Source organism: Ornithorhynchus anatinus, chromosome 2 (assembly GCF_004115215.2).
Source record: "Ornithorhynchus anatinus isolate Pmale09 chromosome 2, mOrnAna1.pri.v4, whole genome shotgun sequence".
NCBI lineage: Eukaryota > Metazoa > Chordata > Mammalia > Monotremata > Ornithorhynchidae > Ornithorhynchus > Ornithorhynchus anatinus.
In genome coordinates, this window is record NC_041729.1 from 163,409,485 (window position 1) to 163,432,991 (window position 23,507).

Sequence of the window (23,507 nt, forward strand, 5' to 3'; positions counted from 1 at the left end):
ATCCCCATTTTCCAGATGAGGTCACTGAGGCACAGAGAAGCCAAGTGACTCGCCCACAGTCACACAGCTGACAAGCGGCAGAGCCGGGATGCGAACCCACGACCTCTGCCTCCCGAGCCCGGGCTCTGTTCACTGAGCCACGCTGCTACTCTAAGAGAGATACGCACCAAGCGATGCTTTAAGATGAGGACTGGGGCTGAGGGACGGAAGGGAGGCTGGAGAGAAAATCCTCATCATCAGCTTTAAAGCATTCAGTCAGCTCGCCCCCTCCTACCTCACACCTCACTGCTCTCCTACTGCAACCCCGCCCGCACACTTCCCTCCTCTAGTGCCAACCTTCTCACTGGACCTCAATCTCGTCTGTCTCACCGCCGACCCCTCGCTCACGTCCTGCCTCTGGCCTGGAACGCTCTCCCTCCTCAAACCCGACAGACGATTCCTCTCCACCTTTTCAAAACCTTACCGAAGGCCCATCTCCTCCGGAAGGTCTTCCCTGAATAAGCCCCCTTCTCCTCTCCTCCCACTTCCTTCTGCATCACCCTGACTTGCTCCCTTTATTCATCCCCCTCTCTCAGCCCCACACCACTATGTCCACATCTGTCATTCATTTATTTCCATTAATGTCTGTCTCCCTCTCTAGGCTGTAAGCTCACGTGGGCAGGGAATGTCCCTATTTATCGTTTTAACGTACTCTCCCAGGGCTTCGAACAGCGCTCTGCACACGACGCTCAGTGAATACGATCGAATGAATGAATGAAAAGGGATGGTAAGGGCATACGGGAGGGAGGGAAGGGATGCCAACAGAAGAAGATACTTTACCAGGATCTGACAAGTGCTTACTTGGTGGTCGGCCGCCGCTTTAGTCAGCTCAGATATCTTCTCCTCCAGGGTTTCGATGTCTCGGGCACTGCCGATGCTCTAATTGTGAAACACGGGCAGTAGCAGGGCTCAGCAATTATTAATATATTATTATTATCTACCTCCTGCTAATCTTCCAACTTAATTTCGGCAGAGGTCTCCTCCCTACTTTTCCCCCCAACATCTGGAAGGCCCACCCTCCCTCCTCATAATCGACAGTGACTGTCCCCTCCTTCAAAGCCTTACTGAAGGCCCATCTCCTCCCGGAGGCCTTCCCTGGCTAAGCCCTCATTTCCTCTTCTCCCACTCCCTTCTGCGTCTCTCTTGCGATGGGATTGATGTCTGTGACTGTGTCCCCCTGTATTTACCCCAGTAGCTTGGCAAATAATCACTCAAGTACCGTTATTGACGTTATTATTATTATAAATCAACTCTATATGCCAAGGATGTGGGTAGACACAATCAGATGACTCTCATTCTCTGTTCCACACAGGGTTCACAATCTAAGCAGGAGGGAGAACTGAGGAACTGAGAACTGATGAAGGAAAGTGAGGAACAGAGAAACGAAGGGGCTTGCCCAAAGTCACACAGCTGGCCACTGGCAGAACCAAAATTAGAACCTAGGTCTGTGGTCTTTCCACTAGGTCACGCTGCTTCTATCTACTTTTCCTCCTACCTGGAAATAATTCTGGATTGGTCTATTCTGTTAGATTGTAAGCGCCTTACAGGTAGGGGCTGTGTAGTAAATCTTTTTTTTTGTTTTTAAGTGATACTTGTTAAGCTCTTACTATGTGGCAGCCACCGCTCTACACGGCGCTGGCTGTGGACATCACCACCTCCACCCACAGCCCCCTTCTGAGAAGCAGCGTAGCCTAGGAAAAAGAGCACAGCCTCCAAGTCAGAGGACCTGGGATATAATCCTGGCTCTGTCGATTGCGGTGTGACCTCGGGCTAGTCACTTCTCTAGGCCTCAGTTTCCTCAATTATACAATGGGTATTGAATACCTGCTCTCTTTCCTACTTAAACTGTAAACCCTGTGGGACAGGAACTTTGCCTGATCTAATTAAGATAGAACACAGGCCTGGGAGACAGAAGGTCATGGGTTCTAATCCCAGCTCTGCCAAGTATCTTCTGTGTGACCTTGGGCAAATTCATTCATTCAATAGTATTTATTGAGTGTTTACTGTGTGCAGAGCACTGTACTAAGCGCAAATCACTTCACTTCTCTGAGCCTCAGTTACTTCATCTGGGAAGTGGAGATGGGGAAGCAGCGTGGCTCAGTGGAAAGAGCCTGGACTTCGGAATCAGAGGTCATGGGTTCGACTCCCCGCTCCGCCACTTGTCAGCTGTGTGACCGTGGGCGAGTCACTTCACTTCTCTGGGCCTCAGTTACCTCATCTGTAAAATGGGGATTAACTGTGAGCCTCACGTGGGACAACCTGATTACCCTGTATCTCCCCGGCGCTTAGAACGGTGCTCTGCACGTAGTAAGCGCTTAACAAATACCACATTATTATTAAGAGTGTGAACCGTATAGGGGAAAGGGACTGTGTCCAACCTAACTTGTATTTACTCCAACCACTTAGAACAGTGCTCGGCACATAGTCAGCATTTAACAAGTACCATAATTATCATAATTTTAGTAAGCACTTAGGAAATACCATAAAACAAACAAAACAAACCAAGATATCATAGTCTCCGAATAGTTTGGGAGACACGGTCTGAGCTGCAGACCCTTCCAGGATCAGTCAAATATAACAGAGCACTTATGAGTGCAGAGCACTATATTAAGTGCTTGGGAGAGGACGATACATTAGAGTTGGAAAGACATGATGCCTGCCCGGATGGAGCTCACTATCCCGTGGGGAAGACAGCCTGCAAAATAAAAGACAGTAGGGGAAGCGGTGGAGCACAAGGAGATGGTCCGAGACTGAGAGCTCGTTGTGAGCACAGAATATGTCTGTTTATTGTTCTATCGTACTCTCCCAAGGGCTTGGTACACAGTAAGTGCTCCATAAATATGACTGAATGAGTGAATGACTGCTCAGTCCCTCCATAGGGAAGCAGCGTGGCTCAGTGGAAAAGAGCCTGGGCTTCGGAGTCAGAGGTCATGAGTTCGACTCCCGGCTCTGCCACTTGTCAGCTGTGTGACTGTGGGCGAGTCACTTAACTTCTCTGGGCCTCAGTTACCTCATCTGTAAAATGACGATTAACTGTGAGCCTCACGTGGGACCACCTGATTACCCTGTATCTCCCCCAGCGCTGAGAACAGTGCTCTGCACATAGTAAGCGCTTAACAAATACCAACATTATTAGGGATGATCACATGCTCCTTCAGGGCAGTAAAGAGCCCGAATCTGCGAATCAGAGGATTCTAATAATAATAATAATGTTGGTATTTGTTAAGCGCTTACTATGTGCAGAGCACTGTTCTAAACGTTGGGTTAGATACAGGGTAATCAGGTTGTGCCACGGGAGACTCACGGTCCTGCTCTGCCCCAAGACTGCTGCATGACCTTGGGCAAGTTACTTCACTGGGCCTCAGTGACTTTATCTGGAAAATGCAGATTCAATACCTGTCTTCTTCCTACTTAGATGGTGAGCTCTGATTTGGGGACAGGGACTGCGTCTGATGTAATTATCCTGTATCTTCCCCAGGGCTCAGAACAGAGCTTGACACTTAGTAAGCGCTTAACGGATACCACATTATACCATCAGCTAGTGTGGTGTCCAGTTGTTATGAGGTGCTGGCTAAATGACACTGATCATCAATAATAATAAACACTGATCATCAATAACAATAATAATAATTAGGTATTTGTTAAGTGCTTACTATGTGCCAAGCACCGTTCTAAGCCCTGGGTAGATATAAGGCAATTACGTTGTCCCACGTGGGGCTCACAGTCCTAATCCCCAGTTTCCAGTTGAGGTAACTGAAGCGTAGAGAAGTGAAGTAACTTGCCCAAAGTCACACAGCAGATAAGTGGCAGAGCCGGGATTAGAATCCACGACCTCTGACTCCCAAGCCCGTGCTCTTTCCACTGAGCCTCGCTGCTTCATTACAAGTCCAAGACCTTACCTTGCAATCCTTCCAGATTCTAAACCCAATTCTTTAGAAGGAGCAGCTTGGCCTAGAGGGCTCAAGCCCAGGCCTGAGAGTCAGAAGGACCTGAGTTCTAATCTCAGATCCATGACTTGTCTGCTGCGTGACCCTGGGCAAGTCACTTCACTTCTCTGTGCCTCAGTTACCTCATCTGTAAAATGGGGATTAACTGTGAGCCTCACATAGGACAACCTGATTACCCTGTATCTCCCCCAGCGCTTAGAACAGTGCTCTGCACATAATAAGCACCTAACAAATACCAACATTATTATTATTATTACATGACAGGTACTGAGTCCAACCTTACATCTACCTCAGCACTTATTACATTGCCTAGAACATAGGAGTGCTTAATAAATACAATTATTATTGCTCTTGTTTTTAAAGACTGAGCCCTCCCTTTCTCTCTTCTCCATTGCCCCTACTCCCTCCTTCTGCTCTACCTTCTTCCCCTCCCCACAGCACTTGTGTATATTTGTATTATTTATTACTATTTTATTGATGATGTGTACATATCTATGATTCTATTTATCTACTTTGATGGTTTCGATGCCTGTCTACTTGTTTCGTTGTCTGTCTTCTCCTTTCAGACTGTGAGCCCGTTGTTGGGCGGGGATCGTCTATCTGTTGCCCAATTGTACATTCCAAGTGCTTAGTACAGTGCTCTGCACACAGTAAGCGCTCAATAAATACAATTGAATGAACAGTAGAAACATCCCCAGGACTATTTCCTGAACACCCACTGGCTACACAATTCTTGACATTCCTAGGGTTACCTCTGCTGGGTATAGATTTATCAAATGCAACTTCAGCCTCTCTTTGCCACCTAAGCAGTAGTATTTGTTATTTATTGAGCTCCCATTTGGTGCATTACTCTGTACTAGGCACTTGCAAAATACAGAAAAGAGAAGCAACACATTTCCCTCCCACAGATTGGATGCTCGAGGAAGGAGAAACAAAAATGTTTATAGTCATTCATTCATATTTATTGAGCATCTCCTGTATGCAGAGAACTATACTAAACTCTTGGGAGATTACAATACTGCAATAAACAGACATACTCCCTTCCCACAATGAGCTTGAGAACAAGTGTCAAGAGGCTAATAACAATAATAATGGTATATGTTAAGCATTAACTGTGTGCCAAGCACTGTTCTAAGCACTAAGCAGTGTGGCTCAGTGGAAAGAGCATGGGCTTTGGAGTCAGAGGTCATGGGTTCAAATCCCAGCTCGGCCACTTGTCAGCTGTGTGACTTTGGGCAAGACTCTTAACTTCTCGGTGCCTCAGTTACCTCATCTGGAAAATGGGGATCAAGACTGTGAGCCCCTGGGACAACCTGATTCCCCCGTGTCTACCCCAGCGCTTACATCAGTGCTCGGCACATAGTAAGCGCTTAACAAATACCAACACTAGGGCAGATGCAAGGTTATCAGGTTGGACACATCACCTGCCTCCCATTGGCAGTCTAAATCCCTATCTTCCCGATGAGGTAACTGAGTCCCAGAAAGGTGAAGGGACTTGCCCAAGGTCACACGACCGACAGGTGGCAGGCAGGAGATTAGAACCCAGGTCCTTCTGACTCCCTGTCTCATGCTCTATCCACTACGTGGGACGGTCCCCTGACCACCCCTATGTTTCAGAGCCAGTCCCTCTAGACTGCAAGCTCACTCCAGGTAGGGAACGAGTCTGCTAATTCTGTTACCAGGTCCTCTCCCAAGCACTTAGTACAGTGCTTTTCACATAGTAAGTGCTCAGAAATACCACTGATTGATTCACTGGTTCACAGGTTCACAAGGCCCATCTCTTCCAAGAGGCCTTCCCTGACTAAACCCCCCTTTCCTCTTCTCCCACTCCCTTCTGCTTCAACCTGACTTGCTCCCTTTATTCATCCCCCCTACACCACTTATCAGATTTTTCATTTACTTACTAATAATAACGATGCCTTTTTTTTAAGTATCAGCTATGTGCCGGGCACTGTCCTAAGTGCTGGGGTGGATACAAGCAAATCGTGTGAGACTCAGTCCCTGTTCCATATGGGGCTCAAATTCTCAATCCCCATGTTAAATATGAGGTAACTTAGGCCCAGAGAAGTGACTTGATAATAATGTTGGTATATTTTAAGCGCTTACTATGTGCAGAGCACTGTTCTAAGCGCTGGGGTAGATACAGGGTCATCAGGTTGTCCCACGTGGGGCTCACAGTTTTAATCCCCATTTTACAGATGATGTAATTGGGGCCCAGAGAAGTGAAGTGACTCGCTCAGAGTCACACAGCTGACAAGTGGCAGAGCTGGGATTCAAACCCATGACCTCTGACTCCCAAGCCCATGTTGTTTCCACTGAGCCACGGTCTGTCTCCCCTCCAGACTGTCAGCTCACTGTGGGCAAGGAATGTGTCTGCTATATTGTTGTATACCTTGATTCAATCGTATTGATTGAGCATTTACTATGTGCAGAGCACTGTACTAAGCGCTTGGAAAGTACAATTATACTGCACTCTCTCAAGTGCTTAGTATAGTGCTCTGCACACAGTATGTGCTCAATAAATGTGATTGATTAATCTAGACTCAGAGTGTGGAACTTGGCAGCTGAAGGAATGCTGAGAAAGGGACCTGAAAAAAAAAAAATCAAGATTCCAGACATAAAGGCACCTGGACCCACTTAATGATGATGATGGTATTTGTTAAGGGCTTACTATGCCTCAAGCACTGTTCTAAGTGCTGGGGTAGATGATAATAATAATAATAATGATGTTGGTATTTGTTAAGTGCTTACTATGGGCTGAGCACTGTTCTAAGCGCTGGGGGAGATACAGGGAAATCAGGTTGCCCCACGTGGGGCTCACGATCTTTATCCCCATTTAACAGATGAGGGAACTGAGGCCCAGAGAAGTTAGGTGACTTGCCCATAGTCACACAGCTGACAAGTGGCAGTGACAAGTGGCGGAGCTGGGATTCGAACCCATGACCTCTGACTCCCAAGCCCAGGCTCTTGCCACCGAGCCATGCTGCTTCTCTAAAGCATTAGATACAAGCTAATCATATTGGACACAGTCCCTGTCCCACAAAGGGCTCACAGTCTCAATCCCCATTTTCCAGATGAGGTAACCGAGGCCCAGAGAAGTGAAGCGACTTTCCCGAGGTCATACAGCAGACAAGTGGTGGAGCTGGGATTAGAACCCAGTTCCTTCTGACTCCCAGGCCGGGATCTAGCCCCTACGCCATGCTGCTTCTCTACAAAATGTGTCCCTTGAGCATTGTGTACTGGTCATGGGACACACCAGCTGAAAAACATAAAATCAGACTGTCCCTTATAAAACTAGAATGATGGTGACCTCTGGCATTCCGCATCTCTTCGGGTAAAATCATCACCAGGGTCCAAACTCTAAACCAGACGAAAGGCCAGATGGCTTCTTGGCCAATTCTACAACTCAGTCTAAAGCAAAGGACGAGTAGGTAGAGGTTCTATCTAGTCAGGCTGCTATTTCAGTACAGGCCTTCAGAAATACCCAGCCAACTATAATAATTTTTTTGGTATTTTTTTAAGTGCTTACTATGTGCAGGGCACTGTTCTAAGCACTGGAGCACTGTTCTCAGCTCTGGAGCACCATTCTAAGCGCTGGAGCACAGTTTTAAGCACTTAGATTCTAAACTCATTGTGGGTAGGGCACATGTCTGCCAGCTATGTTGGATTGGGCTCTCCCAAGCGCTTAGTACAGTCCTCTGCACACAGTAAGCGCTCAGTGAATACCAGTGATTGACTGACTGATTTGCCCCGTGTCCACCATTTAAACCGAAAACCGAGGAGGTGCTGGGTGAAGGCAAAACTGACTAGGATTTCATGACGAACTACCTGAATCTGAACAAATTCAAGGAACCATCTGTGTTTCAAGCAAGAATTTAGGGGCTAAGTGCCCAAAGATATTGGATTATTTCAACATATACCTCTTCCTGGAGAAGCTGGATCTTAAGAACAAGGGCCCGATTTTCTTTCTCCTGGTGAAATTTAGAAAATTAGAAATTAATGGGAGCCATCTTAAAACATGCTGGTTTAGAGAGCTATGCCAGACACACACACATACACACACACACAAATACACTCTTTTTAAGGCCACACAGCCTTTTCTGTCCAGGAGATCCAACAATCCCTGTGTGAACGGGGATACTCTAAAGACAAAGGATTCAACTTATTAGAATCAGTAATATTAATAATAATAATGGTATTTGTTAAGCACTTACCATGTGCCAGGCACTGTACTAAATGCTGGGGTGGATATAAGCAAATCGAATTGGACACAGTCCCTGTCCCCTGTGGGTCTCACAGTCTCAATCCCCATTTTCCAGGTGAGGTAACTGAGGCACAGAGAATTAAGTGACTTGCCCAAGGTCACACGACAGAAAAGTGGCGGAGGCAAGATTAGAACCCAAGACCTTCCTACGCCCGGGTCCGTGCTCTATACACTACACCACGCTAAGCAGTGAGTGTGTGACTCAGCCAAAGAATACTCAACACAAATAGTACATTTTGACTATCTTATAATGGCTACTAATTGTACCTATCAACTCTATTACGTTGTACTCTCTCAAGCTCTTAGTAATAATAATGTTGGTATTTGTTAAGCGCTTACTATGTGCAGAACACTGTTCTAAGCGCCGGGGGAGATATAGGGTAATCGCGTTGTCCCACGTGAGGCTCACAGTTAATCCCCATTTTGCAGATGAGGGAACTGAGGCACAGAGAAGTGAAGTGACTTGCCCGCAGTCACACAGATGACAAGCGGCAGAGCCGGGAGTCGAACTCATGACCTCCGACTCCGAAGCCCAGGCTCTTTTTTTTCCACTGAGCCACGCTGCTTCTTAGTACCATGCTCTGCGCATAGTGAGCGCTCAATAAATACCACTGATTCAACCTTAAGAGGTTGAGTCCATCAGTAAGGAAGGATCTTGACCAAAGGGAAAAGAGCATGAGACGGAGTCAGGAGACCTGGGTTCTAGTCCCAGATCTGCCCCTAGCTTGCTGTATGACCCTGGGCAAGTTACTTCACCTCTCTGGTCCTCTAGACTGTGAGCTCCTTCTGGGCACGAAATGTGTCCGTTGTAGTGCACTCTCCCAAGTGCTTAGCACAGTGCTTTGCACACATTAAGCACTCAATAATTACAATTGAATGAACGGGCCCATTTCCCCAGCTGTACAATATGAATAAACTGCCTCTTCCTACCTCCTAGATTAGTAATAATAATAATAATAATCACAATGGTGGTATTTGTTAAGCGCTTACTATGTGCAAAGCACTATTCTAAGCGCTGGGGGATACAAGGTGATCAGGGTGTCCCACGTGGGGCTCACGGTTTTAATCCCCCTTTTACAGATGAGGGAACTGAGGCACAGGGAAGTGAAGTGACTTGCCCAAAGTCACACAGCTGACAAGCGGCGGAGCCGGCATTCGAACCCATGACCTCTGACTCCCAAACCCGGGCTCCTTCCACGGAACCACGCTGCTTCAATAGTAGTAGAGGAACAGCATGGCCCAGTAGATAAAGCATGGGCCCGGGAGTCAGAAGAACCTAGGTTCTAATCCCCCTCCTCCACTGTGTCTGCTGGGTGACCTTGGGCAAGTCACTCTACTTCTCTGGACCTCAGTTCCCTCATCTGTAAAATAGGGATGAAGACCGGAAACCCCGTGTGGGCCGGAGACTGCGTCCAACCTGATTACCTTGTATCTACCTCAGAGCTTAGAATAGCGCCTGGCACGTAGAAGGGACTCAAATACAAAAATAAAAAATGAGGACAGCCATGTGGGAGCGGAACCGCGTAGGAGATGATGATCTTGTCTCTGGTCCAGTTCTTCTCAGAGGGCTCAGAGAACACATAGCAAGCACTTGATACTACCATGGTGGTTATATAATTATTCGTGTCACAGGGGTTTCCAAGCCCTTAACAATTCTCCCGCAGCCGACTAAAGTGATCTGACAGAGTGCAGGGCTTGAGTTGGTAAGAAATGTGTGATCGAGCAACTGCAGGTTTTAGTGACACCTTTTTTTTTTTTAAAAAAAAAAAGATATGCAGCTCAAGCTACATCTTCACCTCAGATTTTCTTAACAGTTATGGCCCGGCGGAAAGAGCACGGACCCGGGACTCAGAGGCCAAATGCTTGCTGTGTGAGCCTGGGCAAGTCACGGTACTTACCTGCGCCTCAGTCCTCCTGTTCTCCCTCCTTCTTAGACCGTGACCATCATGAGGGCGAGGGACGGTGTCCAGCTTATCTACCCCAGTGCTTAGAACAATGTTTGACACATAGTAAACACTTAGATACCATTTTAAAAAAAAAGTCGCCACAAGACATGAATTCCCTTTACAACTCTCAGACTTACAAGCTGTTTATTCTGGGCCACGATCTTGGTTTTCTGCTGTTCTGCAACATTCATGTCAGTTTTCAGTTCCTCTAGCTCTTCCTTTAGCAGCTTTGTTCTTGTAAGAGACTGCTGGGCACTGGAAAAAAAGCTAAGAAGAAAACCTCAAATCTAACTGTCAGAGCTATAAACACAAGCCCGGGGGCTATTTTTGAACAGCAGAGAAAACCCCGGGACGTTTGGGTAGAAGCTGAGGGCAGTGCCACAATGCCCACTGGCCTTTTCGAGATGTCCAATACTTCCCTCCGGGGCAAGGGCGACAGGAAGCGGAAGCCTATCTTGCTTTCTCTTCTCCGCCACCCTAGGGCAGTATGACAAGTCGGTCTTAGAGCTGGAGAATAAGCTAAGATTCTCTCCTCTCCCACGACCCCCCTAAGCTCTCCCTAACCCTCTCTCCATCTTCAAAGTCCTGCTAAAAATCCCACCTGCTCCCGGAAATGGTTCTCTAACATCTCCTCACCTTATCCTCCCTCCTTCCTGCTGTCACCTCCACACCCTGCTTCTCTAGATGTAACTACACAATTTGCTCCTCTAGACCTCAAGCTCATTGTGGGCAGGGAACGTGTCTATTGACTGGTATTCTCCCGAGCGCTCAGTACAGGGCTCTGCACGCAGTAAGCGCTCAGTAAATAGGATGGACCGACATACCGCTCCTCTAGACCCAGCTTTCTCGCTGTGACACGATCTCGTCCATCTTGCCGCCGACCCCTTTCCTGCATCCTCCCTCTAGCTCGGAATTCCCTTCTCCGCCATATCCTCCAGACCGCCACTCTCCCCTCCTTTTATTAAAGGTCGCTTCTCCTCCAAGAGGCCTTCCCTGATTAATAATAACGTTGGTATTTGTTAAGCGCTTACTATGTGCCGAGCACTGTTCTAAGCGCTGCGGTAGATACAGGGTCATCAGGTTGTCCCACGGGAGGCTCACAGTCTTAATCCCCACTTTACAGATGAGGTAACTGAGGCGCAGAGAAGTGAAGTGACTTGCCCACAGTTACACAGCTGACAAGAGGCAGAGCCGGGATTCAAACCCATGACCTCTGACTCCCAAGCCCGGGTTCTTTCCACTGAGCCACGCTGCTTCCCTAAAGATTAAGTCCTCTTTTCCCCAACTCCCTCTCCCTTCTGTGGTCTCTGTGCTAGAATCTGTACCCTTTTGAGCATTTGGTATTTTCCCCACCCTCAACCCCACAGACCTTCGGTACATACCTGTAAATTATTTATTTCTATCAACGTCTGTCTGCCCCTCTAGACAGTAAACTTCTCGAGAGCAGGGAATGTATTCTTTTGTAGAAAGAGCCCAGGCTTGGGAGTCAGAGGTCATCAGTTGGAATCCCGGCTCTGCCACTTGTCAGCTGTGTGACTGTGGGCAAGTCACTTAACTGCTCTGTGCCTCGGTTACCTCATCTGGAAAATGGGGATTAACTGGGAGCCTCACGTGGGACAACCTGATTACCCCGTATCTACCCCAGCGCTTAGAACAGTGCTCGGCACATAGTAAGCGCTTAATACCAACATTATTATTATTATTGTCTTAAGTGCTTAGTGTAGTGCTCTGCACACAGTAAGTGCTCAAATATATTGATTGTCCTATATGAGACCTCATCCACTAAAAAATTTGATACTCACCCCACCTCCTACAGTACTAATGTCCTTATGGGTATATTCTATCGCTTCTCCTCCCTGTAAATGATTTTAATTTTTTCTTTTAATGGCATCTGTTAAGCACTTACTGTGTGCCAGGAATTCTATTAAGGACTCTCTCCCAGAGATCAGAACGGGGCTTGACACATAGTTAGCGCTTAACAAATACCATCTTTATCTTCATTACCTCTTCATCTGATTTCGCAGCTGCTCGCAATCCTCTCCCAGCTTGTGATTGGCTTCTTCCATGGCCTCCAACGCCAGTTTGAACTTGCCATTCTCCTCTTGCAACTTCTGCTTATTGAACTGCAGGTCGGCCACGCACGTAATTAAGTCGGAGGTCTCCCTGTCACCGAGGAAAACGGCCGGATGACAGTTTCATCTCATTCGACTCTTTCGCTCCTTAAATCCTACAAACCTTTGGGCCCGCCCGTCTCTCCCAGCCCGGGGCACGGATCGTCTCTGGTCCTTTCTCTCCCGAGAGATGATCGACCCAGCCGTGGCCAGGGCAGAACATGGGGGAGCCAAGAGCCTCTTGACTGGAAACTCCTTGTGGGCAGGGAACTTGGCTACCGATCCTGGCATATTGGGCTCTCCCAAGAGCTTAGTACAATGCTTTGCACACAGTAAGACGCGCTCAATGAATGATAATAATGTTGGCATTTGTTAAGCGCTTACTAAGTGCCAAGCACTGTTCTAAGCGCTGGGGTAGATACGAGGTCATCGGGTTGTCCCACGTGGGGCTCACAGTCTTTGTCCCCATTTTACAGATGAGGGAACTGAGGCCCAGAGAAGTGAAGTGACTTGCCCACAGTCACACAGCTGACAAGTGGCGGAGCTGGGATTCGAACCCACGACCTCTGACTCCCAAGCCCGGGCTCTTTCCACTGAGCCACGCTGCTTCTCAGATACCATTGAATAAGAGCTCAATAAATACCACTGATTGAGAGAACTGTAATGATAATAATAAAGGTATTCGTTAAACGCTTACTATGTGCCAAGTATTGTTCTAGAGGCAGCGTGGCTCAGTGGAAACAGCCCGAGCTTGGAAGTGAGAGTCATGGGTTCGAATCCCGACACCGCCGCTTGCCAGCTTTGTGACTTTGGGCAAGTCACTTAACTTCTCTGTGTCTCGGTTACCTCATCTGTAAAATGGGGATTAAAAACTATGAGCCCCATGAGGGACAACCTGATGACTTTGTATCCCCCCAGCGCTTAGAACTGTGCTTTGCCCATAGTAAGTGCTTAACAAATACCACCATTATTACAAGGTAATCAGGGTGTCCCACGTGGGACTCACCGTCTTCATCCCCATTTTACAGATGAGGGAACTGAGGCACAGAGAGGTTAAGTGGCTTGTCCAAGGTCACACAGCTGACAAGTGGTGGAACCGGGATTAGAACCCATGATCTCTGACTCCCAAGCCTGTGCTCTTGTCGCAAGGCCATGCTGCTTCTCATAATTGTACTCTCCTAAGAGCTAAGTACAGTGCTCTGCACACAGTAAGACCGTAATAAATTCCACTGATTGAATTGTACTCTCCCAAATGCTAAGTACAGTGTTCTGCACTCAGTAAGAGCTCAATAAATGATGATGGTATTTGTTAAGCGCTTTCTCTGTGTCAAGCACTGTTCTAAACGCTGCCACCAATTGATTGTCCAGAAGACCCAGAGTCTAGTCTCAGGTCTGCCACTGGCCCACTGTGTGACTTCAGGTCCCTTAACCTCTCTGTGCCTCAGTTTTCTCATCTATATAATGGGGATAAAAATCTCTCTCTCTCTCTCTCCATTTTAGGCCATCGTAGCCTAGTGGATAGAGCATGGGCCTGGGAGTTAGGAGGACCTGTGTTCTAATCATGGCAATGTCACTTGTCTGCTGTGTGACTTTGGGCAAGTCACCTAACATCTGTGCCTCAGTGACCTCATCTTTAAAATGGGGATTGGGACTGTGAGCCCTTTGTGGGACACGGATTGTGCTTAACTCAATTACCTTCTATCTACCCCAGGGCTCCATCCAGTGCCTGGCATACAGTAGTAAAAATAATAATAATAATAATAATAATGTTGGTATTTGTTAAGCACTATTATGTGCAGAGCACTGTTCTAAGCGCTGTGGTAGATACAGAGTAATCAGGTTGTCCCCAGTCTTCATCCCCATTTTACAGATGAGGTAACTGAGACCCAGAGAAGTTAAGTGACTTGCCCACAGTCACATAGCTGACAAGTGGCAGAGTCAGGATTCGAACCTATGACCAGTCTATTCTTCACTCCGCTGCCCGGCTCATCTTCCCGTAGAAACGCCCTGGGCCTGTCACTCCCCTTCTTAAAACCCTCCAGTGGTTGTCTATCGACCTCTGCACAAAACAAAAACTTCTCACTCTAGGCTTCAAGGCTGTCCATCACCTCGCCCCTTCCTACCTCTCCTCCCTTCTCTCTTTCTACCGCCCACCCCGCACGCTCCGCTCCTCCGCCGCCCACCTCCTCGCCGTCCCTCGGTCTCGCCCATCCCGCCGTCGACCCCCGGCCTCCTCCCGAGGTCCCGGAACCCCCTCCCTCCTCACCTCCGCCAAACTCATTCTCTTCCCCTCTTCAAAACCCTACTAAAGCTCACCTCCTCCAAAAGGCCTCCCCTTTTCCCTCTGCTCCCTCTACCCCCCCTTCACCTCTCCACAGCTAAACCCTCTTCTCCCCCCCCTCCCGTCCCATCCCCTCGGCACTGTACTCGTCCGCTCAACTGTATATATATTCATTACCCTATTTATTTTGTTAATGAGATGTACATCACCCTGATTCTATTTATTTGCTATTGTTTTAATGAGATGCTCTTCCCCTCGACTCTATTTATCGCCATTGTTCTTGTCTGTCCATCTCCCCGGATTAGACCGTGCGCCCGTCAAAAGGCAGGGGCTGTCTCTATCTGTTACCGATTTGTACATTCCAAGCGCTTAGTCCAGTGCTCTGCACATAGGAAGCGCTCGATAAATACTACTGAATGAATGTCCGTCTCCCCTCTAGACTGTAAGCTCATTATGGGTAGGGATTTTCTCTGACTCCCAAGCCCGTGCTCTTTCCACTGAGCCAACTTGCTTCTTAATACCACTATTATCCTTATTATTATTCTTGTTATTATCACTGTGAGTCTCATAAGGGACAGGGACCACGTCCAGCCTGATTTCCTTTACCTTCCCCATCCCTTAGCACACAAGGGCTTAAAACCATTATCGTCCTCCTCCCTCCCCATTTTAGTCCTCTTTGAAATTCAATGCCAATATTAATTACATCCTCTGCCATCTCCGTGCCCAGTTCCACCAGGGTCTAAGTAACCTCCCTCCGCCCACCCTGCCACTTGGGAAGTATTTTGACGTGCTTGAAGAGAGGTGTGAAAACTCATTTCAAAATTAGCCTTCGATATTTGCATCTTCTTAGCGTAGATACTCTCCAGTCTGTTAGCTCTAAGTTCCTCCGGCTGACTAGGATGAGAGAGAGATCACGCTTTGAAAATGAAGTACGTTCAACTGGACTAGGAAGTGGGGGACTCTGTTCTCCAAGAAGTTTGAGTTAAAGGGCGAGTCTGGGGTAGCATTCATCCATTGCAATGCCATGTGCACGAAAGTAAGCGGTTTCTCTGGCAACAAGGCCAGCTAAATCCATCGGGCTAACATTGTGGGACAAATCCTTCACCCTTCACCTCTCTGCAGCTAAACCCTCTTTTCTCCCCCATTTCCCTCTGCTCCTCGCCCTCTCCCTTCCCATCCCCTCAGCACTGTACTCATCCGCTCGACTGTATATATTTTCATTACCCTATTTATTTTGTTAATGAGATGTACATCGCCTTGATTCTATTTCTTTGCTATTGTTTTAATGAGATGTTCATCCCCTAGATTCTATTTATCGCCATTGTTCTAGTCCATCTGTCTCCCCCGATTAGACTGCTAAGCCCATCAGAGGGCAGGGACCGTCTCTGTTACCGATTTGTACATTCCAAGCGCTTAGCACAGTGCTCTGCACATAGTAAGCGCTCAATTAATACTATTGAATGAATGAATGAAATCAACCAATAATAATAAAGTAATGGTGATGGTATTTGCTGAGAGCTTACTCTGGCCAAACACTGTACTAAGCACTGGGGTGAATCCAATCAAATCAAGTTGGACACAGTCCCTGTCCCATATGGGGCTCACCGCCTTAATCCCCATTTTTTTGCAGATGAGGTAACTGAAGAGAAAGGAAGTGACTTTCCCAAGGTCACACAACAGACAAGCGGCAGAGTCAAGATTAGAACCCACCACCTTTGGACTCCCAGGCCCGTCCTCTACCATCTACACCACGCTGCTTCTCCACTCATTAATCAATTGTATTTATCGAGCGCTTACTATGTGCAGAGCACTGTACTAAATGTTTGGGACAGTACAATAAAACAAATAAGGGACATATTCCCTGCCCAGAATGGAACATTTCTCCAAATCCCTAAGAGAGTCTGGCCAAAATTCCGGGTGAGGACACGGGTTATGGAAGATTGCAAAGTCCTCCAGAGACGACAAAAGATTCCTCTTGGAATATATTATCTTGTACCTTCCTCCAGAAATTAGTCCAGTGGTTGGTGATATGTATATATCGCTAATTCCATTTATTTACACGGATACCTGTTAACTTGCTTTGATGTCCATCTTCCCCCTTCTAGACTTTAAGCCTGGTGTGGGCAGGGATTGTCTATGTCGCTGAACTGTACTTTCCAAGCACTTAGTACAGTGCCCTGAACACAGTAAGCGTTCAGTAAATATGAGTCAAGGAGTATCATTATTATCATCAGTCCAACAGCTTGGGGAAAATGGCAGCCAGGTCTAGAACGATCTCTAGCTAGGACCCTCGCAATTTCTCCCCATGACAATATGGAGCGATTACAAAGAGGACGACAAGGCACTTACAAGTCACATTTCGACGGGTCTCCTCCTAAGGCCTCGAAGCTCCTCACTGTCGCATTCGTTTTACTTGAAGTCCTCTGTCCTGAAACACACACGATACCGTCGGGCTCCTCGTCGACAGGGAATGTATGTCCCAACTCCGTTCTGGCTTTCTGTTCCAAGCGCTTAGTACAGTGTACCCCTCCTCTTTTCTCTTCTCTCACTCCTGCATCGCCCCGGCTCGCTCCTTTTCTTCTCCTCCACTAGCCGGCCCCAACACCACTCGTGTCCCTTCTCCGTTTAGACTGTGAGCCCGAATTGGGCAGGGATTGTCTCTATCTGTTGCTTAATTGTATATTTCAAGTGCTTAGTACAGTGCTCTGCACATAGTAAGCCCTCAATAAATACTATTGAATGAATGAATGTCCCTATCTGTCATTTATTTATTTCTATTAATATGTCTCCCGTCAAAGGGCAGGAAACTGTCTCTATCTGTTGCCGATTTGTACATTCCAAGCGCTTAGTTCAGTGCTCTGCACATAGCGCTCAGTAAATACTATTGAATGAATGTCTCCCCCCCAAGACCGTAAGATAGTTGTGGGCCGGGAATGAGTCTGTTTATTTTTATACTGTACTCTCCCAAGCGCTTAGTACAGAGCTCTTCACACGGTAAGTGCTCAATCAATACGACAGTGAATGAACGAGGGCTCTGCACACGGAAAATGCTCGATAAATCCCACTGATTGATTAGTTGATAGAGGCTTTTCTACTCCACGAGGCGTTGGCTAAGAAGGTGGAAGGGTGCGTGTGAACTGTCTGGACGGACACACATACACACCTGCTTTCAGGCTCTCCTGTGTCTTGAAAACAGAGCTTTCCCCCAAAGTTGGTTGACAGCCTTCTTCTCCCCTGTAGCAAGAACAAAATAAAATTGTAATCCCTTGAGGGTGGGAATCACGTTTACTTACTCTATTGTACTTCCCCACGTGCTTAGCACAGTGCTCTGCACACAGTAGCTGCTCGATCAGTCGTATTTATTATTATTATTTCTGTTAACGTCCGTCTCCCCCTCTAGACCGTACGCTTGTTGTGGACGGGGAACGTGTCTATATATTGTTCTATTGTACTCTTCCAAGAGCTCAGTACAGTGCTTTGCACACAGTAAGTGCTCAATAAGTACAATTAAATAAATAAATGAATTGAGTAGTGAGGCGGAATTAGCATTTCCAGATTGCTGTTTAGTTCAAATAGAGCAGCAGACCAGAGGAGCAGCATAGTGGAGTGGATAGAGCCAGGGCCCGGGAGTCAGAAGGTCATGGGTTCTAATCTCAGTTCTGCCACTTGTCTGCTGTATGACTTCGGGCAAGTCACTTCACTTCTCCAGGCCTCAGTTACCTCATCTGTAAAATAGGGATTGAGACTGTGAGGCCCCAGGGTGGGACAGGAACTGCCTACCTTGTATCTAACCCAGTGCTTAGAACAGCTCTTGGTACGCAATAAGCGCTAAATACCACAATTATTACTATCATATTCATTCAATTGTATTTACTGAGCGCTTACTGTGTGCAGAGCACCGTACTAAACACTTGGAAAGTGCAATTCGGCAACAAATAGAGACGATTCCTACCCAATATCGGGCTCACAGTCTAGAAGGGGGGAAACAAACAAAAGTAGACAGGCATCAATAAGGTCAGTATAAATAGATAGAGCGGTTCCCTTGCCATTCATGGAGTGGGGGGGTGGGTACCACTTTTGGGAAAAACAGATCACCCAACACTTTCGTTTTAGCTAATAGTTTCACACTCCCCACCCCTTCGCCACACTGAATCTCGCACCAGAGCCGTTAGAGTCCCATCTCTAGCCAAATTGAATTTCACCTCCTGTTTCCCCTGTCCACTTCCTGTTGCCCTGAGACAGACTGGAGGGAAGAGGAAGAGGGGGAGGGGAGGGAAGAGACCCAGAAAGAGATGGGAAGTGGTGCCCGGGATTGGGTGAGGGGCCAGAGAAGGGCAGCAGAGCCCGTCTGAGCACAAAGGGAGGGAGGGAGGGAGAAAGGGTAGGAGGGAGGGGCATGAGGAACACTTGTTAAAAAAAAAATTATTCAATAATTGTACCATTTGTGAAGTGCTTATCCTATGCCAAGCACTTTAAGTGTTGCGGTAGGTCATAATAAGAATCATAATGGTATTTGTCAAGCGCTTATTATGTGCCAGGCACTGGGGTGGATACAACAAATCGGGTTGGACACAGTCCCTGTCCCACATGGGGCTCACAGTCTCAATCCCCCCTTTGACAGATGAGGGAACTGAGGCCCAGAGAAGTGAAGCGACCCGCCCAAGGCCATAAAGCAGACAAGTGGTGGACCCGGGATTAGAGCTCATGACCTTCTGACTCCCAGGCCAGGGCTCTAGCCACTCGGCTATGCTGCTTCCCAGTACAAATACAGGTTAATAAGGTCAGACAGAGTCCCCGTCCCACATGAGACTCCCAGGTCTAAGTGGGAGGGACAACAGGTATCGAATCTCCATTTGGCAGATGAAGAAATGGAGGCCCAGAGAAGTGACTGGCCCAAGGTCACTCAGCAGGCAAAGAGCAGAGCCGGGATTAGAACCCAAGTCCTCTGACTCCCCAGCCCGGGCAGGTTCCACCTTCCCAACATCGCTAAAATCCACCCTCTCCTCTCCATCCAAATTGCTACCACGTTACTCCGAGCACTTACCCTATCCCGGCTTGATTACTAGGGCAGTCTCCTAGCTGACCTCCCGGCCTATCTCTCTCTCTACTCCAGTCCATACTTCACTCTGCTGCCTGGATCATTTTTCTACCAAAACATTCAGGCCGTGTTTCCCCACCCAAGAACCTCCAGTGGTTACCCATCCACCTCCGCATCAAACAGGAACTCCTTTAAAGCAAATCACCTCGCCCCCTCTTTATCTCACCTCCCTGCTCTCTTTCAGCAACCCTGCCTGCACAATTTGCTCCTCCAGGGCCAACCTCCTCTATGTACCTGGATCTCGTCTATCTCACCGCCAAGCTCTCGCCCACGACTCACCTCCGGCTTGGTCGGCCCTCCCTCTTCGTATCTGACGGACGACGACTCTCCCTGCCTTCAAAGCTTTACTGAAGGCCCATCTTCTCTAAAGAGGCCTCCCCTGACTAAACAAACCCTCCCCTCTTCTTCTCCTTCCTTCCGCATCACCCTCACCCTTGGATTTCCACCCTTTAGTCACCCCTCCCTCCACCCTATATTCATTCAATCATCATAATAATAATAATGTTGGTATTTGTTAAGCGCTTCCTATGTGCCGAGCACCGCTCTAAGCGCTGGGGGAGATACAGGGTAATTAGGTTGTCCCACGTGAGGCTCACAGTCTTCATCCCCATTTTACAGATGAGGGAACTGAGGCCCAGAGAAGTCAAGTGACTTGCCCACAGTCACACAGCTGACAAGGGTTAGAGCGGGGATTCGAACCCATGACCTCTGACTCCAAAGCCCGTGCTCTTTCCACTGAGCCATGCTGCTTCTATAAATAAATTCTTCTTCAATAAATCGTATTTACTGAGTGCTTACTATGTGCAGAGCACTGTACTAAGTGCTTGGAATGTGCAGTTCAGCAACAGACAAAGACAATCCCTGACAAATAATGGGCTCCCAGTCTAAACGGGGGAGACAGACAGCAAAACAAGACAAGTAGTTTGGCGTAAATATCATCGAGATAAATAGGATCATAGATATATACACATCGTTAACAAAATAAATAGAGGAATAAATAATATATACGAATATGCACAGTGCTGTGGGGAGGGGAAGGGAAGCAGCGTGGTGCAGTGGAAAGAGCACGGGCTTTGGAGTCAGGGCTCATGAGTTCGAATCCCAGCTCTGCCACTTGTCGGCTGTGTGACTGTGGGCAAGTCACTTAACTTCTCGGTGCCTCAGTTCCCTCATCTGTAAAATGGGGATTAAGACTGTGAGCCCCACGTGGGACAACCTGATTCCCCTATGTCTACCCCAGCGCTTAGAACAGTGCTCGGCACATAGTAAGCGCTTAACAAATACCAACATTATTATTATTATTATTATTAATAAGGGGGAAGAGCAGAGGGCGGGAGAAGGGGGAATGGGGAAGGGAGGAGGAGCAGAGGGAAAGGGGGGGTCAGTCTGGGAAGGCCTCCTGGAGGAGGTGAGCTTATACCCATATCCAAAATAGATTTCTTTAAATTAATAGCTGCCTCTCCTTCTGGACTGTAAGCTTGTCATGGACAGGGAAAGTGTCCACCAACTTAATAATGTTTTACTCTCCCAAGCGCTTAGTACAGTGCCCCGCACGCAGTAAGAGCTCCATAAATGATTGATTAGTACTGAGGCATCATAACCATACTATTATTATTGCTTCTGCAAAAGACATCCAGAGGAGCAGCAGAGCTCAGTGGAAAGAGCACAGTCCTAATAATAATGATAATATTCATTCAATCGTATTTATTGAGTGCTTACTGTGTGCAGAGCACTGTACTAAGCGCTTGGAAAGTACAATTCGGCTAGAGAGACAAACCCTACCAACAACGGTCTCACAGTCGCAGCGCTTACTCTGGGCCAAGCACTGTTTTAAGTGCTGGAATGGATACAAGATACACAGTCCCTGTCCCACGTAGGGCTCACATTCTTAATCCCCATTAGGTCTGTGTCCGACCTAATTAGCGTGAGAAACAGTGTGGCTTGGGAGTCAGAGGATGTGGATTCTAATCTCTCCTCTGCCACTTGTCTGCTGTGTGACCTTGGGCAAGCCACCTTACTTCTTTGTGCCTCAGTTACCTCATCTAATTAATGGGGATTAAGACTGTGATCCCCAGTGGGACAACCTGATTACCTTGTATCTACCCCAGCACTTAGAACAGTGCTTGGCACCCAGTAAGTGCTGAACAAATATCATTATTATTGTTACTATTACCACTCCAGGCTGGATGTGCCGCGTGGCTTAGTGGAAATAGCCAAGGTCTTGGAAGTCAGAAGGACATGGGTTTTAATTCCGGCTCTGCCACATCTGCTGTGTGACCTTGGGCAAGTCACTTCACTTCTCTGGGCCTAAATTATCTCATCTGTAAAATGGAGATGAAGACAGCCCCATGTGGGACTGGGACTGTGTCCAACCCAATCAGCTTGAATCTACCCCAGCGCTTAAAACAGTGCTTGATATATAGTAAACACTTAAATGCCACAATTATTAATGCAATAATAATAATGATAACTGTGGTATCTGTTAAATGCTTACAATGGGCCAAGCATTCCTTTAAGCCCTGGGCAAGAGACAGGATAATCAGGTTGGACACAGTCCCTGTTCCACATGAGGCTCAGTCTTCATCTCCATTTTGCAGAAAAGATAACTTAGGCCCAGAGAAGTGAAGTGACTTGCTCAGCTTCACACAGCAGGCACGCGGCCGAACCGGGATAAGAACCCAGTTTCTCCGATTCGTAGGCCCGTCAAGATGCCAGGTAATAATAATAATAATGATGATATTTGTTAAGTGCTTACTATGTGCAAAGCACTGTTCTAAGCGCTGGGAGGATACAAGGAGATCAGGTTGTCCCACGTGGGGCTCACAGTTTTAATCCCCATTTTACAGATGAGGTAACTGAGGCCCAGAGAAGTTAAGTGACTTGCCCAAAGTCACACAGCTGACAAGCGGCATAGCTGGGATTTGAACCCATGACCTCGGATTCCCAAGCCCGGGCTTTTTCCACTGAGCCACGCTGCTTTTCAGTACAGTGATCTGCACACAGTAAACGCTCAATAAATACGATCGAATGAATGGATTACAATTATAACAGCCAACATAGGAAGGGGATTAGAATTACCATTTGCTCCTACAGTCTTCTATCCATCGTTTCATTATAGTATAGTAAGTGTCCAGGTCTACGATAATGTCCTCCTTGTCAGGGTCAAGCATATTCTGTAACTCTTCAAGGCCGCTGTCCTCTGTAGGCCGACTGGTGGTGAGCCTCAGATAATCTATTATTACCGTCACGGCAACCTTCCCTGGAGAAAAGGAGAAGAAGATCAGGTGGTCAGTGTGGTCCTAGTGGATGAAACACAAGCCTGGGAGTCAGAAAGACCTGGGTTTCTAATCCAGTTTCTGCTACCCGACTCTGCCCCTTGTCAGCTGTGTGACTGTGGGCAAGTCACTTCACTTCTCTGGGCCTCAGTTCCCTCATCCGTGAAATGGGGATGAAGACTGTGAGCCTCACGGGGGACAACCTCATTCCCCTGTATCTACCCCAGCGCTTAGAACGGTGCTCTGCATGTAGTAAGCGCTTAACAAATACCAACATTATTATTACTTGTCTGCTGTGTGACTTAGGGTACATCACTTCACTGAGCCTCAGTTGTCTCATCTGGAAAATGGGGAGTAAGAGTGTGAGCCCCACGTGGGACGGGGACTGTGTCCAACCTGATTAGCTTGTAATAATAATAATGATGGTATTTGTTAAGTGCTTACTTTGTGACAGGCACTGTTTTAAGCACTGGGGTACATACAAGGTAATCAGGTTGTCCAATGTGGGACTCACAGTCTTAATCCCCATTTAACAGATAAGGAAAC

The 23,507-nt window shown here is 47.4% G+C and overlaps 1 protein-coding gene across 3 annotated transcripts in view; it reads right to left on the minus strand.

Moving 5' to 3' along the window:
* The window catches only part of IRAG2 (inositol 1,4,5-triphosphate receptor associated 2), a 175,307-nt gene that overhangs the window by 142,570 nt on the left and 9,230 nt on the right, over positions 1-23,507 (minus strand). For all 3 annotated transcript variants that reach the window (XM_029057324.2, XM_029057333.2, XM_029057309.2), the window contains exons 4-10: positions 22,765-22,945; positions 17,752-17,822; positions 16,938-17,016; positions 12,201-12,359; positions 10,334-10,463; positions 7,907-7,957; positions 841-918 (exon numbers count right to left, since the gene is read on the minus strand). In XM_029057324.2, coding sequence (XP_028913157.1) covers positions 841-918; positions 7,907-7,957; positions 10,334-10,463; positions 12,201-12,359; positions 16,938-17,016; positions 17,752-17,822; positions 22,765-22,945 — 749 coding nt within the window. The remainder of the gene's footprint in view (positions 1-840; positions 919-7,906; positions 7,958-10,333; positions 10,464-12,200; positions 12,360-16,937; positions 17,017-17,751; positions 17,823-22,764; positions 22,946-23,507) is intronic.